This window comes from Gadus chalcogrammus, chromosome 8, assembly GCF_026213295.1.
Source record: "Gadus chalcogrammus isolate NIFS_2021 chromosome 8, NIFS_Gcha_1.0, whole genome shotgun sequence".
NCBI lineage: Eukaryota > Metazoa > Chordata > Actinopteri > Gadiformes > Gadidae > Gadus > Gadus chalcogrammus.
Window position 1 is genome coordinate 16,949,270 of NC_079419.1, and position 16,349 is coordinate 16,965,618.

The following is a 16,349-nucleotide window of genomic DNA, read 5'->3' on the forward strand; positions in this document are numbered from 1 at the left end:
ATGCACCTCCACCACTACCGGGGGGTCAACCTCAGAGTGATGTCTGCAGTGACTACACAGCCCCTCCCCTATGGTGGCCTGGAGAGAGAGAAGCACATTGAGACATTCTTAAGGACGCTCAATGGTCAGAGCAGGCCCGTCCGTAATCCTCACGGCTCGCCTAAAGCCCCGCCCCGCCAAGAGCCCCCTGACGGGGGGTCAGAGAGGGTCCTTTCAGGGCTGGCTCCTGGGAGACCCGGGGAGAACGGCATTGGCCTGCAGCAGAGGAACAGACTGAGTGAAGAAGAGGAAGATGGTCTTCAGCTAGACCCCATGGCTGCCTTGGAGTCAGCAAGCCAACTGCATGTCACAGCCGGGCCTAACCTGCAAGGTGAGCAAAAGCCTGCATGCGTGTGTTTTGTGTGCATTGCTATGGATTCGTACAAGAAGTGATCTCTTCATTGTAACTCTTCATCTCTTCACATAACATGTCCCTCTCCCTAATGTCCACACATACACACGCACGTCTGCAGGTCCACAATGTGTTCCCAGAAGGATCTACAGCATTTCCACCGGGGGAAGCAGCGAGCAACTGTTTGTGACTGTAGAAGGTGGTTCAGAACTTGTTACCTAAAGTTTATAAAAAAATAACACACCTATTTGTACACCTAAAACCTACACTTATTTGTGAATGTATCCATTACTCTATCAGCTATATCCCTCCTCTGCTATAACCTTTTCTGATCTTCTGAACTTTTTCCAACAGAGAGTTCTTGTATGTGCCTTCAGTGTTGTGGCCCAGCTCGTTCCTGCTCCCTGCAAGGTTTCGACCGCCAGGGCCAACGGGTCTTTTATTTTGAAAGGCCCCTCAGGGTGGATGCCTGCTGCCTAGGCTGCTGCCTTATGGAAATGAGGGCCTACTCCCATCAGGACCTCCTCCTTGGCACCGTACGACAGAGGTAGGGGACCAACAATCCAACAAGATGAATGTTGGTAGCTCCAAGGCCAGGCTGCTAACACGTATATGACACCACCCAGATACTGTTCGCCACAACAACTATGAGATGAACTCCCCTCCGGCAACCTTCAGATCATCTGCTCTCAGACACAGCACTGTTATTATTCCATTCAATTTGGGATACACGACGAAGCCTTCACACGGTCTCCATGGTTACCCAGGCAGCCCACCACCGTGGTAAGCAAGGCCCCGTACTGTAAATAGCAGCAAGGGAGGGAGAGGTTTTTCCTATTCCAGCTGGCCAGAATGCAGTCTCTAAACTGGGGTTACTCACTAAACAGCTGTCTTTATGGAGCCAAACACAGACGCCTTCTGTTGACCAGCAAGGGAAAGAGGGATGGGGAGTTGGTTGTGCACTTTATTTTGTATAATGATACCTCAAGGAGGCTGTTAACATATTTGAGTCCACTTATCGTACAAGTGTTGTCTCCCGTACTGATACAAAAATAACCCAGGGTCTAGTTACTCTGCCCTGGCTGGAAGACGAATCCCTCACCCCAGATCCAACTGGAGGGATTATATATCCCACCCGGTCCGTTGTGAATGAAGCATGTTCCCGGACGACCCTTTACTAACGCCAAGTAAACATAGGGTTTTATTCCTGTTGAAGCACTTAACAGGGGATCAGCCAGCAACATAATGGAGTGTCAATGGGTGTACAACAGCTGTCATTGTGTTTCAGGTGGTTTAGTGCGGGAAGGAAGGGTGTGTGGTGTTAATTAATGGGTTTGCTGGGTTGTGTGTCAGGTGGAGTATGTTCACTCCTCTGCTGGAGGTGTGCGACTCAGAGGGAACTCCTACCACCAGGATCCTAGGCCCCTGTTGGCCCTCACGCTGCGCTGCCACCCAGCAGTTCCAGGCAAGGCCTTTACCACTAATCTCATCAATTACAATTGTATATTTAGTGGATGCTTCTATCCATCCTAGTATGATTATATCCAATTTCTGAAAAATTTATTAATTGCCTAAATTGACTGACTCTACAGCAATATTTGATCCATCCATGAGAGCAATCTTCCTAACCGATTCATGTTGTACCATTACCTCAAATCGAACCCTAGGCAGTCTCATTGATGGGGGAGAGAATTGGCACAATTTGGAAGAGATGGCCGGGCTTCAACAATGAGTTTAACATGGACCACGAGTACTTTGGGCTGGAGAGTGAGTTCCAAATCCGAAGCGAGCATAACATTGATTCCCCCCCCAGGCTGCTTTTATGTCAGAGCTCTTACTTGTCGACATTGCATTTCCAAAAGCCCCTCACATTAGATTGATTTCCACCCCACAGTGCTGCAGAATATGGACTCGTCTACCAAGTTGCTTCTGCTAGCCGCTACCTTCTTATTGGTAAGCTCTGCAAAATTATGAAATCACTTCAATGTGCTGCAATTTAACTACTTGTATACAGATTTGTTGATAGTGCACAGTGACTGAGTGCTCCCACATTTTCAGAATTACATGTTCTTCGAGATGAGTTGATCAAAGATTCGGCCATCTATTGCTTCACCACTAAAGCGACATCTGACTGTTGGTGCTGAAGGAGCCAAGACGTCAGCCGAACAGAGTCTTCACTGCAACCACTTACTTGAAAAAAAACCCGTTAGGAGAAAGAATCACAATAGCCGAGAGGTTATAGCAGCAGATGCATATTTGACATTTATTGCTATAATCCATCAGGTGTACATCAGACAATACGTTTCCTCTTTTGTTTTTGACACACACCTGATCCGAGCACCACGTATCCAATCCTAGGCAGCATTACAGTTTAACGCACAAAACAAACTCTGAAATTCTGTAAAAACAAATTAAAGATCCAGATGGATTGGTGGAAAAACTGTAACGGGGGTGGAGGAGTCCCAAGCCCCTGCTCCTAGTTTCAAATCCTCAGTACAAAAGGACAACCATGGGAGGGGTCTGGTGGGATCAGTCCACCGCCAGGGCCCCTGTTCATCCATCCCGTGCGTGTGAAAGGACGGCACAGCGGGGGCCCCGGCTCCAAGGACCCTTTAGCCACACAGAAGGTAGGAGGTTATGAGAACCTGGTCAGCGGGCGCAGGCCCCAGGTCAGGCACAGTGATATAGGCAGCTTTGACAGTCCCTTCCATGGACGCCCACGACACAGAACCTTCCAGACTCTCTGCCAGACTCGTTTATCTTTTTTTTAGGGTCTTGCTCATCCTTTAGGAGTTATCGTCCAGGGGTTAAGACGGACAAGGAGAAGAAACTTAGTTTCTGATTCCAAAAGGGCGAATCTCTTGAGTGGTCAGTTGTTTTTTCGTTTTTACAAATATATTTTTGTAGACAAATAATATTTCTAGTTCAAATAACCAGATGTTTCATAGTTAAAATAAAGTACTATAATAAAATAACACCTGCGATCTGGTTTGTCTCAGATTGCTAATAAAACTGTCTCTGTAATTTACTTAAATTTTGACAAAGGGCACGTGTGATTGTTTTACACAATAAAACTGTATCGGTTTTACATCACTGATCAGCTTATGTTGTATACATAGAAACCCTAGTCAAGTACTCTTCTTTTGTTGGCCAGCTCAACAAACGTGTCCCACAGGCTCCCTCTAGTGGTGAGCAAGGGCAGTTGCACTACGCATTTCTTTAAATAAAAAGACACACACACACACACACACACACACACACACACACACACACACACACACACACACACACACACACACACACACACACACACACACACACACACACACACACACACACACACACACACACACGGCTGAAACTAAGAAAGTATTTCTCTCTCGAACGGACAGCTCAGATCCATGTTCTCTCAAATGCATTTTTTTTTTGGTTCAGTTCCAATAGTTCATGATCCATGGCGAGACAAAGCAGGTTGGGCTACTTGTCCTTTTAGTCACTCCGTCTCCATGTTAAAACTCTGCTTGGTTGCAGCAGAGGTGCCCATCCCTGGACTTTTCCTTCCCCCAAGCCGTCATCCAAATCACATCTACACAGCAGAGGAAACAAACAAACTCATTACGGCTACCGCCACGCCTCGACCTCATTGAGGTTTTGATTTTCTTATTCCATGGTCCGTTTGTTTGGTAGCACAATTCATTGATTCAATTAGTTAACTTATAAATAATGCGTTCCTTCAATACGACATCAAGTCGTTGTAATGTTCATGTCGGTCAACGCCTAGCTATTAAAAAAACCACCCAAGCTACACACAGCAGCGGTACCCCAGGCGTGAACACCTGAGACAAAGCATACCGGCTCTGTTCTGGAAGGGGGCCAGAAGAGGCGGTTTGTCAACGTCCAATTATCCTTCAACGGATTGAAAAATAACTATATAGTTATATTGCAGAAGCTTTATCCAGGGCTAAAAGGGACCGTGAAAACATTGGGGGGCAGGGAGGCGTGCGGATGTCCCTAGGTGGACTTCAGACATTGGGGATCAAACAGAGCACCGTTCGGTTTGGAAACAAAGAATAATGCGCTTCTTACCGTCGGCACTGGGGGTGGGGTTGGTGGGGGGAGTGGCTTCAGCGACCTCCGCTAGCAGTCACCAGACCATGGAAGTCTACCCAGGCTCTGGAAGCAGAAACGGAGGCAGTAACACCCAACCTTGACCTCAGATCAGCTACCAACCCAGCTTTCCTACAGTCACCATTCTTTGGCAGTCAACGAAATGATTATTTCAGTCCACCAAAGACCAATCCGTCCACTGTAGACGGTTAATTGAAAAGGCATGAATACCATCATCTCTGAATTAATGGATTTGGGGTGTAAACCCTAACGCCTTTTGCCAGTGGATGTACATTGTAGACCTGCTAAAAGAAAACCGGTGCAAAATATCTCAAAACCTAAAGTATGACCTAGCATACTTAGACCTATCTTAAAAAGCGACTAGAATTAGTTTTTTGGACCATATGTCTCACAAAATAATTGCGACACAGACAAACTCAATCAAATCTTCAAAATATAAAACCTACCAACAAATATAGCAGATGCAAACAAAACGCTGCTGTTAATGCAAACTAACCATTCAAGGATTCTGAGTACTGTGCCTGTACTCCCTTGTGACGCAGATGAGCAAAGCCCAAATTACTCTCTTTGTGTGTGGATCAGGACACTAGTTTAGTTATTTTCACCAAAGGACATAACAAGGTAGACTGGATGGATAATGTTATAGTTTCATTGCTAAAAAAAAAATTAACATGTAGAATCTACATGATGATTATTATTTTGTAACTGCTCATGCAATGAAACCATAATCAAGAATGATTGTCTTCTGCCATCAATGTGTTTGTCTTTCAATCTGAGATTAATGCTCACACTTCATGCTCACACTAGGCAAAATAGACAGTCAGAAATGGTCCAACTCAATTTAATTATCCGTGCGTCTGGTGGATTGAACCCATACCTGTTTTAACTTAATACCCGGTTTAGTTTATGGACAGAAAACATTTGTTTAATGCAATGATTAATTTGATATAATAGTGTGTGTAAGCAGAATACAATCAGTGGTTTTAGACAAGACTCAAAGCGCAATGTTTGGTCTGAGAAGCAGACAGCGTCTCAGACCACTTCTCCTTTCAGATCAAGAAACCAGCGCCACGGCAGGGAAGGATAAATGAGACATTATGATGGACAGACACGATGTGAAGGACGGACAGGAGGAGGACGAGAGGGAGGAGGGACCGGGGAGCGCTTGGACAGCTTTCATTTCTGCCATAGTGAAGGGTTATTTTTATATCTGTGCTTTTAAAATGGTCTTATGAAAAAGCTTAAAAAGGATTTTTAAACATGCCCATGCGCCCACTAGGAGCCATCAGAAATTAATGAATAATGGCTTTTATAAATAGACAGATAAATCAAGTGTTCAGCAATTTGGGGCTCAGGTCCTTCCATTGTTGTAATACGATTTTTATTGTTTACCAGTTTTGTTTGTTTGGGTTTCATTAACCCAAGAACAATAGATAGTTTTGTTTATCAAATTTATCATAATTACTGTCATGCGTAGTCACCCCCCAAAGCCCATTCTGAGCCTGAAGAACCCTGCTTACCAATTAGTATATAGTCACTAGTATATAGTATATAGTTTCCACCTCTGCGTAGATAGTGAAGCGACATGCAGTTCATTTTGTTATGCCATTAAGGAGCGGGTAGGGCTAAGGGCCTCTTGCTCAAGCATGGTGAAGCTGTGGACACGAGGGGAATCAAACCCAGAACCTTTCAAGTTGGGGTGGACTCAACCTAGCCACTACCCTCCCCTGCCCCCAGATAGTGTCCAACATAAAGACAAATCATATGAAAAAAGAAAAAGAAAAGTGACTCATCAAATACATCAATGCCGATCTAGATCAAGGTAGTAGTAATTAAAGGGGGAGACATACATACTTGATGCTGTCTGTGTGCGTCTTGTACTCCATGATGGTGTTGGGGGGCAGGTTGAGCACCCTGCGCAGGGTGTCTCGGATGCGGCCCGAGGTGGCCTGGTCGCTGGCCGTCTTGTTCCAGATGGAGATGATGTCCTCCTGGAGGGGGAATACACCAGACTGTGACACCCTGAGCGCAACCACAACTCTGTCCCCCCCTTCCACAACCTGAACAGACGCCTGCAGCCGTGACCTTATGGACATTCTCTCCTGACGCTGCGTTGTCTGCATCTAAAATGTATTTGGCAACATGATTTGATAGCCAAGCCTTAATTAGATATATGATATACGTTTTATCGATAAACATTTAGGAGTATTTTGTGCAATACCTTTTACATCTTTAAAAAATTCTTTAATATTTGTAGATAATTGCATATATTATTTAGCATAGACCTACTTATATTTGTGGTCATTGAAGGGTGAGGTTTTTCCTTTATAGATAAATCAAAACCCATTCCAATGCAGATTGCACAGATCCGTTGCGCCACCCACCACAATACATGCGTGTGTCTCAGTGTGTGCGCGTGTGTGTTGTGTACCTGGAAGCGCACGGACACAACAGCCCCACAGATCTCCTCCCCCACCATGAACTGCTCCCCCAGCATGGCCAGGATCAGGTTCTCCCAGCAGCGCGATGCCAGCCCCTTCCTCAGCCGGATGATCCACTTCCCTCCCATCTTGTTGGCATCGTCCTACACACACACACACACACACACACACACACACACACACACACACACACACACACACACACACACACACACACACACACACACACACACACACACACACACACACACACACACACACACACACACACAGTTGACTTGGGACTATTTCCCACCATGATGTGGACGCTGGGATACGTTCAACCGGTTACACAAACAACCCACTGCGTCCGTTTTAATTGACCCCTCAGAAGTCTGTGGCCGTTCAACACACTCAACGGACCAACGCAGTTGAGCTAGTACAAGCTAGACTGCAGCTGGCTGACGTCCATTAATGAAGCAACATCTGCTATATAAGCAATATATTTACATGTGAATGCATTAGCATTGTTCGCATAGCGTGGTTAGCTCGCTACGAACAGGTCAGTACCCACCTCCCACATGGGCTTGATGCCCTCCTTGAACAGGTGGAAGTCACTGTGTCCCGTGAGGTCTCCTGGGCGGATCATGTGGCTGTAGAACCTCCAGAACTGCTCCACCTGGGGCATCAACACAGGAGGCAGGGCTTCAGACAGGAGGGTGGACCATATTAACAACTTTTAGATATTTATATAGCACCTTTTAATAGCACTTTTATAACATTTTTATGTTTGATTGATATTCAATTATTAAGAACAATTTTATGGGAGTCAAACAACCAACACCAAGTAAATAGTAAATGAACACATTGAGAAGCCCAAAATAGGGCAAATCATGAATACATTTAAGTCAACGTTGTCATGATAATGTACTTTGTCTATGTCCAGCTGGCATAAAGTTTATTCTTAACAACCTCGGGGAAAAAAATGTCTCTCAGCTCAATCTTTTTTAAACTACATATAGTGTATGTATGAGATGCACGCCAGAAGCCTTGAAGGGCAGACCGACCGAGGCAAAACCGCCGATCTGTTTGATGTTCTGCTCGTAGCTCTGGGTGCTGGCAGGTCTCCCTGGGGTGCGTCTTGAATACCAGAAGGTGTAGTTGTACTGAAGGGGATGCTCTCCGGGCCCTGGTACCACCATCTAAGACAACAGAGGGGGACACTGAAGATATAGGAAGGCCAGAGCCGGACACTGCTTATGGGCCAGTGTTGCTGTCGGACTCTTTCACTCACTTTTTTCTTGGCATTGTTCTGTTCCTTGTCTTCGTCTTCATTTTTTTCCTTCTCACAGTTTTTCGGTGAGCCTTGGTCCTGGTCGTGGTCTCCACTATCGTCATCTTTAAGACTGCAGTTGAATAACAATGACAAATGATTGTGATAGTAAATGAAACACTGAAAGCAGGGGCAAATCAATAAGTACATGAACATTTTCATTACACCTTTTAGCACTGCTTGCGTCAATAATAAGAAAAACACAAACATGTCAAATGGTGAGCTGTTAATAACGCAGGGCAGCAAGTTAAAGCCTAATACACCTTCCATGTAATTCACTATTTACCCAGTTTTACCCGGCAACGCTTAAGTGTACTTAAATACTCCCAGGCTGTTGGGACAGACAGACAGACAGACAACAAGACCCTTAACAGCGATTGCGATACTCTCAGGCTGGTGATATATGGCACCTACGGAGCTGCCCTTGTTCGCGTTTCATAGCGGCTGGGAGCTTGTTTTTAGCCGACCACGCTTCCATCTGTTCCCCCTTCCCAACAACGACAAGCCGAGGATGCAGAAGCGGCCCACGGGGCCTGGAAATATTCGCCTATCTTAAGATAAAGAACCCCGCTGGTAGAATGCATATGCATTAGCTATTTTGCACTCTTCATTATTTACATTTACGAGAAATGTATTGATTTTACGGTTGAACATGCACTCGTATGTTAAGCGCCTTGCCCATGCAAGACTTTTAAAACCGACACACCTCTTTATAAACGCAACACATAAACATGGAAGTACGCTGCCTGGCACATTTGCTCTCGCGACTGTGCACACATTCTCAGTCTAATATTGGACACAAAACTTCGATTACTTACGCGTCAAATTTATTGTTCATTATTCTGTGGAGTGGAGCCTTTGGGTGTCCGTCCACAACCTCCTGAATTCCGCAGGAACGGCGGCGCGCACAATAAACGTGTGGACGCGCACGCAACGGCTTGGGTCCGCTTTTGTCATGCTGATCATGACAGCTAGGGAGTTTCACAAAGTTTTGAGCATCCGTTTTTGTAAGATACGTAGAAACAGATAAACGTAGAAACAGATAACTGATCATAATTATAATTTATTTCAATGCAGTGGCAATTAAATCAGAACGGGCATGGAGCACCCAACATACACGCAACAGAACAGTAATTAATATGGCACTGATTTTGTTTTTGTCCAGTAAGCTCTACCAGGGACTACATAAAGTAGGCCAAGAAGTAAGAACAGACATACACTGGCTGCTGTCAGCCTCTCTCGCGCTCACTATCTCACTCTCACACATACACACAGTAAAACAAGTGCCGTCTCCGGCCAACTGCCTTGTTCTATTCACATTTCAGAGGATACCCAACAGACTGTCACAACATGCCGCCCCTGATGCGCTGCATCAGTAGTTTCTGCCCCCCCCCCCCTTCCCCCCTTCATCCGTCCACCACAGCCACTTTTAACACAGGTTCATCTGAGGTCAAATCAGAGCTCCAGGCTTTGGGAACGGAACCAGGAAGTAGAGGTGCATCATGGGAATAGAGCTGCATGAGGTCTCTTGCTGGGAGACAGATGCTAGAGATAGATGAGTGTTTTTAATCAAGGATCATGAAGAGGTAATATCGGTCAAGGACGGTTAACCAGTTGAGTGGACCCTAGGCTGCTGCTTTTGGGTAAATATGTGCCAAAGGAAAAGTGTCACTTTAACCTAGCCTTGCCTTCCAGGAAGGGCATGTTTACAGCTGACAGACCCCTCCCACCAGTATATCATCACGCGTTGGGTTATTCCAGTGACGCATTGCACTAGGTGAACACTGACGTGGTTTTGCATGGTAGAGTGTGGTATTGCATCAAAGAGTATGACATTGCGTGGTTTGGTGTGTGGTGTGATTGGCGCCGATACTAAGATCTGTCCCTTTACCAACAATAACCACCACCCCTTCAGCCTCCCTGCCAGCGCCCCAGTGTGGACCCTCATGAAAGGGGGTCTTTGTGGCGGGCACAGCAGCGAGCGAACAAGCTACAGCAGCAGGCGTCCTCCTCAATGGGAGCCGTTTGTTTACACCCGCTAGCGCCGTCATTCTTCATTAGCAGCAATGATGCTCATCAGCTAGCCTCTCCACTATGAAGAGTACTGCCTAGGAGTCCTAACAAAACACACACACACACACACACACACAAACAGCCTCTCTGTGGTGTGTATGTGGCAGGGTTTGTCGGTCGCTTCATGTCGGCCCCGGGGCCAACGAGGTCAAGCTACGTGAGAGGGGCAGGAACACGGCCCCCACATCTAGCTCTGCATCACAGAGATGTGAGACACCTGCCGACAGAGAGAGACAGAATGAGAGAGACACACAGCGAGAGAGACAGAGAGAGACAGAGAAACACAGAGAGAGAGAGACAGAGATAGACAGAGGGACACAGAGAGACAGAGGGACACAGACATGGGGACACAGAGAGAGAGAAGCACAGAGAGAGAGGGACACAGAGAGAGAAACACAGAGAGAGAGGGACAGAGAGAGAGGGACAAAGAGAGAGAGGGACAAAGAGAGAGAGGGAGGGACAGAGAGAGAGGGACAGAGAGAGAGGGACAAAGAGAGAGAGGGACAGAGAGAGAGAGGGACAGAGAGAGAGAGGGACAGAGAGAGAGGGACAAAGAGAGAGAGGGACAGAGAGAGAGGGACAAAGAGAGAGAGGGACAGAGAGAGAGAGGGACACAGAGAGAGGGACACAGAGAGAGAGGGACAGACAGAGACAGAAACAAAGATAGAGGGACATAGACAGACAAACACAGAGAGAGATACACAGAGACAAAGAGAGAGGGACAGAGAGAGACAGAGACACAAAGAGAGGGACACAGAGAGAGAGGGACACAGAGAGACAGACACAGAGAGAGAGGGACACAAAGACAGAAAAAAAACACAGAGAGAGGGACAGAGAGAGAGAGTATGTTTTATAGGACACTTCTTAACAGTAGACCAATCGATTTAATAGAGCTTGATGAACATGCATGGGAAGACAAAGGCAGCAATTTACCAAGCATCTTCAATGAGTTACTGGATGTACATGATTCTTATCGGAATTCATTTTCACATTGTAAACACAGACATCATAAGACCAAGAGGTTCCCATAGTCTGCAACTATAAGGTCTGATATTAGGAAACAAGTGGTTCTCACGGTCTAAGTCAGGAGTCTGGTTACTTGTCAATACGAATACCGAGAGTCTGAAGTGTTTCTCAGTTCATATTGAAATAAGAAATAGGGGAAGTTTGGTGGAGAGGGCTGTCATGGCTCATGGCTGTGGCGTTAGGTCTCGTGGTTATGGTTAGTAGAGGAGAGGAGCTTTCTTTGAGGTGCAAAGAGAATATATACTAATTCCTTTTAAATATTGATACCATTAGTAACCACAGGTCACATATCACTATTTATCACTGGTATATCATTAGGATGCATTTTAGTGAGATAGACAGAGAGACAGAGTCACAGACAGACAGACAGACAGACAGAGTCACAGACGGACAGAGTCACAGAGAGACAGACAGACAGACAGACAGACAGACACAGACAGACAGACAGACAGAGTCACAGACAGACAGACAGACAGACAGACAGACAGACAGACAGACAGACAGAGAGAGAGAGACGCAGATGCAGAGCGAAAGACAAAAAAAAAAACACAGACTGTGACAGAGAGGTGGTTTTAGAGAAACTGCAGTTATTCAGTGCCATTGACCCAGACACCACAACAAAGCAAATAAACTTAACACTGTTAGCTTAAATTCCACAACTTGACATTTCTGTGGGATCTAATTGAACCTACCTCTTGAATGGTGTTTCCCAGCAGTTCCTGGCTTTTCATCACCTTCCTGGAAAAACACAACACAACCAGTCGGTATAAATGCCTTGTTGTGTTGTGAGAATAAACACCTTTTGTCGGTTTTTGCTTGTATCTACCTGTATATCCTGCGTGCCACAGACACAGTGAAGCTGCCTGGGAGTTCGGGCTGGTATGTGGAGGGAATTATGGCATAGGTCCCAGCGGGCAGGCAGCAGGCCAGACTAACATCCTGGGTGTAGCAGTGGGGCACGCAACTAGCTACAGGCTCCTCATCCAGGGGTAAGGCCATCACAGACGCCCCTTCTGGGACCTGGATAGGCCAGACGGAAACACGCACGCACGCACACGCACGCACACGCACGCACACGCGCACACGCACACACACACACACACACACACACACACACACACACACACACACACACAAAATAATATGGCTCAAAGTGAACAGTGGTCATTAACTGACGACATACAGATCACATGTCAACGTAAACGCTGTAAAGCATACAATGACTAAAGAAGGGAAGAAGAGCCTGCCAGGCGTCTGCAGACCTTGTAGACGTGGAAGCCGATGGCGTACAGGTCGGCGTCCGGGCGGTTCTGCCGCAGGCTGACCCGGACGTCGACGCCCGGCGACGGCGGCGCGTCAGCGTGGCCGCCGAGGGACAACAGGAAGCGGGGGTTCTTCCGGTGAGAGGGGGAGTTCCGGCTGCCCCCGGCACTGATCCCTGCCACCCAGCTGCCCTGGAAGTCACAGTGGTCCCACTCGCTGTCCGCCAGCAGGGGCAGCGGAGGGCCAGCAGGGCTTCTCATGGCGCTGTGGGGAGGACACAGACGTTCATTGGTATCAGGTTCATAACAGTGTGGCTCGGTCGGTAGAGCATTGCATCAACACGTCCACGGTTAGGGTGCGAACGGATGCACTCTTGGTGGCGCTATTGTAAGAAATTTTGGATACAAGAGCGTAATTATGACCACCTAGTTCAACTGTAGCAAAACTTTGGCCAAAGGCCAGACTGCAGGGAATGGAAGCATCAAAAAATTACAAAGGAAACCCCAAAGTAGAAAAACCGACGGAAAGTAATACTGCTGAATGAGAAGTGAAAACATGATGTGGTGTACGGAATATAAAGTTAGCATGAATATCAAAACAATCTGGGCTACGACCTGGTATGCTGAAATAAAGGGTTCCTGGTTCAATTCTAGTGTCAAGTTGCTGTTGCGCAAGACACACAACCCTCACCTTGCATGGCTGTCATACAGGGTGAATATTTCGGAGATTGCTTTGATAAATTATGATGCGTGCGAACAGATGCCTTAGAGGTATCCCTGATACAAAACACTGCATAGTAGTTGAAGTGGCTGGCAAGAGCACCATCTTAAGGCAATCCACTGACCGTTGACCTTTACCAAGCTAGCTGTTAGCGGACTAGGGGTTTTAACCTGAGCGAGACCGGGCCGGAGGAGAAGGCCCTGAGGAGGAAGCTGCTCTGGGCTCCTGCCAGGAAGGTGCTGGGGATCAGAAGGTAGTGGCCCGGCTGCAGGTGGCCGTGGAGCACCACCTCCCTCTCGTAGGCGTGGCAGTGTGTGGACGCAGAGGGGGCCTTGTTCAACACCCGCGCCAGGTTGAAGCGCTTCTTCTCTACCTGGTGGCAGACCGACGCAGACACAGAAGACACTATTTTGCTACAGTTGAATCATTTGGCACAGGGCTCTTTCCGTGTCCAACTACAGTGAGTTCAGATTTAGGACCTTTCGATGGAGGTATGGGTGGGGCATCTTGCTCAAGGACACCTACAGGTCGTGATCTTGGTGTATCGAACCCGGGGCTTGGAGTCACACACCTTAGTCACTACCCAATCGTGCCCCAAAGGGAGACTTGATTTGCAACACTGGGGAGATGGTAAACAAACTATAGCACATGCTCTTTTATTTTTTTGCCTACCTTCCACATGTGCAGGGCTATGGCCTGGTAGTGCTGGGGTTGAGTGTTTGGGCCGCCCTCTAGTGGATTGTATGCGTATCGCTCTGTGTTGCCCCTACATTCCCCTTGCTGGTGTAGGGAGACCAGCACCTCGCCCCTCTCGCTGACTTTGAGCCAGAACTTGGGGTTAGTGCCGTAGCTGGTGCAGTTCCGGCAGCCCCCCGCAGTGAGCCCCCTGGTCCACCTGCCCGGCAGCTGACGGCTGTGGCTCAGGACGCTGCCTGCGGACGAAAGGAGGTCAGACACCAGTGCTGCTCAATGCATCCCCGAGGGGAAATCGAAATAGAGCTTATTAGATAATGACGCACGAAACATTGATATGATCCAATCACAGTTCATATGTGAATGATACTCATAGCAAAGAGCCTGTATTGAAACCCCAGAAATAGCAATTTGTTGTTTTTGTATAAATATTTATAAATGCACTCACTAAATCTATGTGAATTAAGCTTATATCAAAGGCTGGAATAAACCATATTCATGATTCTAAAAAGAGGACCCTGCAGCTATGTTTTTTCATATTGATCTAAGATAATTATAATATCAAATACATTTAAAAATAATAATGCTCCAGCATTATTATTAATATTTCTGCACATAAAACCATATCACGGTTATCATGCGCATGATGTGAAAAATCGTGCTCAAAGCATCAACTCCGAGTCCGAGAAAAGCCCAGAAAGTTGGACCATTAATTCCATCTGACATTATTGGCTCCAAATGGCCCACAACACTCGCATTCATAGAACTCTTCCAATAGCCGCGCTTCATGGTTGATCTGATGAGCGGACGGTGTACCGGTGAAGATGCTCTTCAGGTGTCCGTCCTCAGTGATGGGGTAGCCCACGGTCACGTCGTCAAACTGGGAGAGGAACTCTGCCTCATCCACCCAGAACTCCCCTGCCTCCAGCCGGCCCTGGAGCTCCACCCGGAGGGCGGGGTCCACAGAGCTCCAGCAGGCCTCGCTGGGAACACCCGAGGAGGGATATACGTGTTATATATACAGTTTAAGGAAGAAAGAAAGAAAGAGAAAGAGACACACACACACAGACGAGGGGTTTTCAGAGGAACCGCATTTATTCAGTGCCATTTACCTGGACCGAATGATTAACAAGACCTACTTTAATCAGCCAAAATAGGAATTGTGTGCATCACAATAGAATGGGATAGTAATAAAAATGAAAAAGAAATAAAACTGGATGCGAGACATCAACTGTTAACAGTTTGGATGTGATACAAAGTGCTTTCCCATGCATGTGGTCACACACCCTTTCAGCCAGGTCCCGCGTCGTCCCCAGGGGTTTCTGATCCTGAGCAGTGTCAGGCGCGGCCCTGACACCGTCTCCACGTCCAGCCACTCAGTCACACTCATAGCGTGGTACTGCTCCAGATCAACACCACCTGTAGCCATGACAACCATCGAGATCACTTCAGTCTCGGGGTGTACTCAAAAAAAGGCTCAAACTACCGGTACTCTTGATTTATTTGAAGAAATATATTGGATTTCACCATTAAAATATTATCCTCAATTTAGAACTCAAAAGCTTTAGAACGCTTTGACACACTGCTGTCGTGTCATGTGTATAAAAAAACACCTAATCAGACACCGGCAAGAGATATGTTGACGATACAGGGGAGACTGGGGATGGTATTTAGCCAACTTCCAAGCAACCTCCTGTCTGTCTTAAATTTAGGGTCCAAAATTACCAAACCTTTTAGAATATTGTATTTTTACCTGCCTGCAAGAATGGAAACATCTATTGGCCAGAGGCCACACATGTAATGAGCTATAATGAGTAGGCCTAATCACCATCATTAGCTGGTTGAAGGTGTTCAATTTCAATGGTGAGGTGTTCATCTTCTTTAAGGATGGTCCAAACACACACACACACACACACACACACACACACACACACACACACACACACACACACACACACACACACACACACACACACACACACACACACACACACACACACACACACACACACACACACACAGGGCCTGACCTCCAGGGCTGCTGTGTGTGGAGCAGCTGAGAGCGCAGAGGTCCCTGACCGGGCGCAGCAGGCGGAGGTCCAGCCTCCTCCTCTGGAGACGGTCGCTGTCTTGCCCAGACCCCTCCGCCTCATCTGCCCCTCCCTTCTCCAGGCTCCAGCGCTCTGCCAGGCCGCCGCTCAGGTCCACCAGGGCCTCGGACACCTGTCCTGCCCACAGACTCTCGTAGGAGCCATGGAGCCTGGTGGACCACAGAGACATACATGAGTGGACCGACAATGTA

General features: G+C 47.1%; 2 protein-coding genes across 4 annotated transcripts in view; one reads left to right on the forward strand and one right to left on the reverse strand.

Annotated features, from left to right (window-relative positions):
* LOC130387891 (phospholipid scramblase family member 5) lies at positions 1 to 2,636 on the forward strand. Its single transcript, XM_056597187.1, has 7 exons — positions 1 to 370; positions 513 to 590; positions 746 to 938; positions 1,745 to 1,856; positions 2,059 to 2,158; positions 2,286 to 2,344; positions 2,450 to 2,636. Exons 1-7 carry the CDS (start codon positions 1 to 3, stop codon positions 2,474 to 2,476), a joined length of 939 nt encoding a protein of 312 aa, XP_056453162.1. The 3' UTR covers positions 2,477 to 2,636.
* Positions 2,414 to 16,349, reverse strand: part of eif4e2 (eukaryotic translation initiation factor 4E family member 2) — a 17,240-nt gene continuing 3,304 nt past the window's right edge. Inside the window, exons 5-14 of one of the 3 annotated variants that reach the window (XM_056596492.1) lie at positions 16,078 to 16,307; positions 15,334 to 15,466; positions 14,864 to 15,030; positions 14,027 to 14,286; positions 13,525 to 13,727; positions 12,634 to 12,898; positions 12,198 to 12,391; positions 12,064 to 12,109; positions 9,091 to 10,562; positions 8,254 to 8,345 (exon numbers count right to left, since the gene is read on the reverse strand). In XM_056596492.1, the coding sequence (XP_056452467.1) occupies positions 10,533 to 10,562; positions 12,064 to 12,109; positions 12,198 to 12,391; positions 12,634 to 12,898; positions 13,525 to 13,727; positions 14,027 to 14,286; positions 14,864 to 15,030; positions 15,334 to 15,466; positions 16,078 to 16,307 (1,528 nt within the window). In that variant the 3' untranslated portion in view covers positions 8,254 to 8,345; positions 9,091 to 10,532. Of the gene's footprint in view, positions 3,978 to 4,477; positions 4,565 to 6,369; positions 6,511 to 6,950; positions 7,104 to 7,513; positions 7,619 to 8,006; positions 8,142 to 8,233; positions 8,346 to 9,090; positions 10,563 to 12,063; positions 12,110 to 12,197; positions 12,392 to 12,633; positions 12,899 to 13,524; positions 13,728 to 14,026; positions 14,287 to 14,863; positions 15,031 to 15,333; positions 15,467 to 16,077; positions 16,308 to 16,349 lie in introns of those variants that run through there. The other 2 variants (XM_056596494.1, XM_056596493.1) reach the window with 2 other exon arrangements.

Excerpts from the sequence above, each read along its gene's own strand:
- LOC130387891 (XM_056597187.1), top strand. The coding sequence starts at position 1 with ATGCACCTCCACCACTACCGGGGGGTCAACCTCAGAGTGATGTCTGCA. Across the intron at positions 591-745 it reads ACTGTTTGTGACTGTAGAAG|AGAGTTCTTGTATGTGCCTT; the intron begins GTGGTTCAGAAC and ends TTTTTCCAACAG. Across the intron at positions 939-1,744 it reads CTTGGCACCGTACGACAGAG|GTGGAGTATGTTCACTCCTC; the intron begins GTAGGGGACCAA and ends GTTGTGTGTCAG.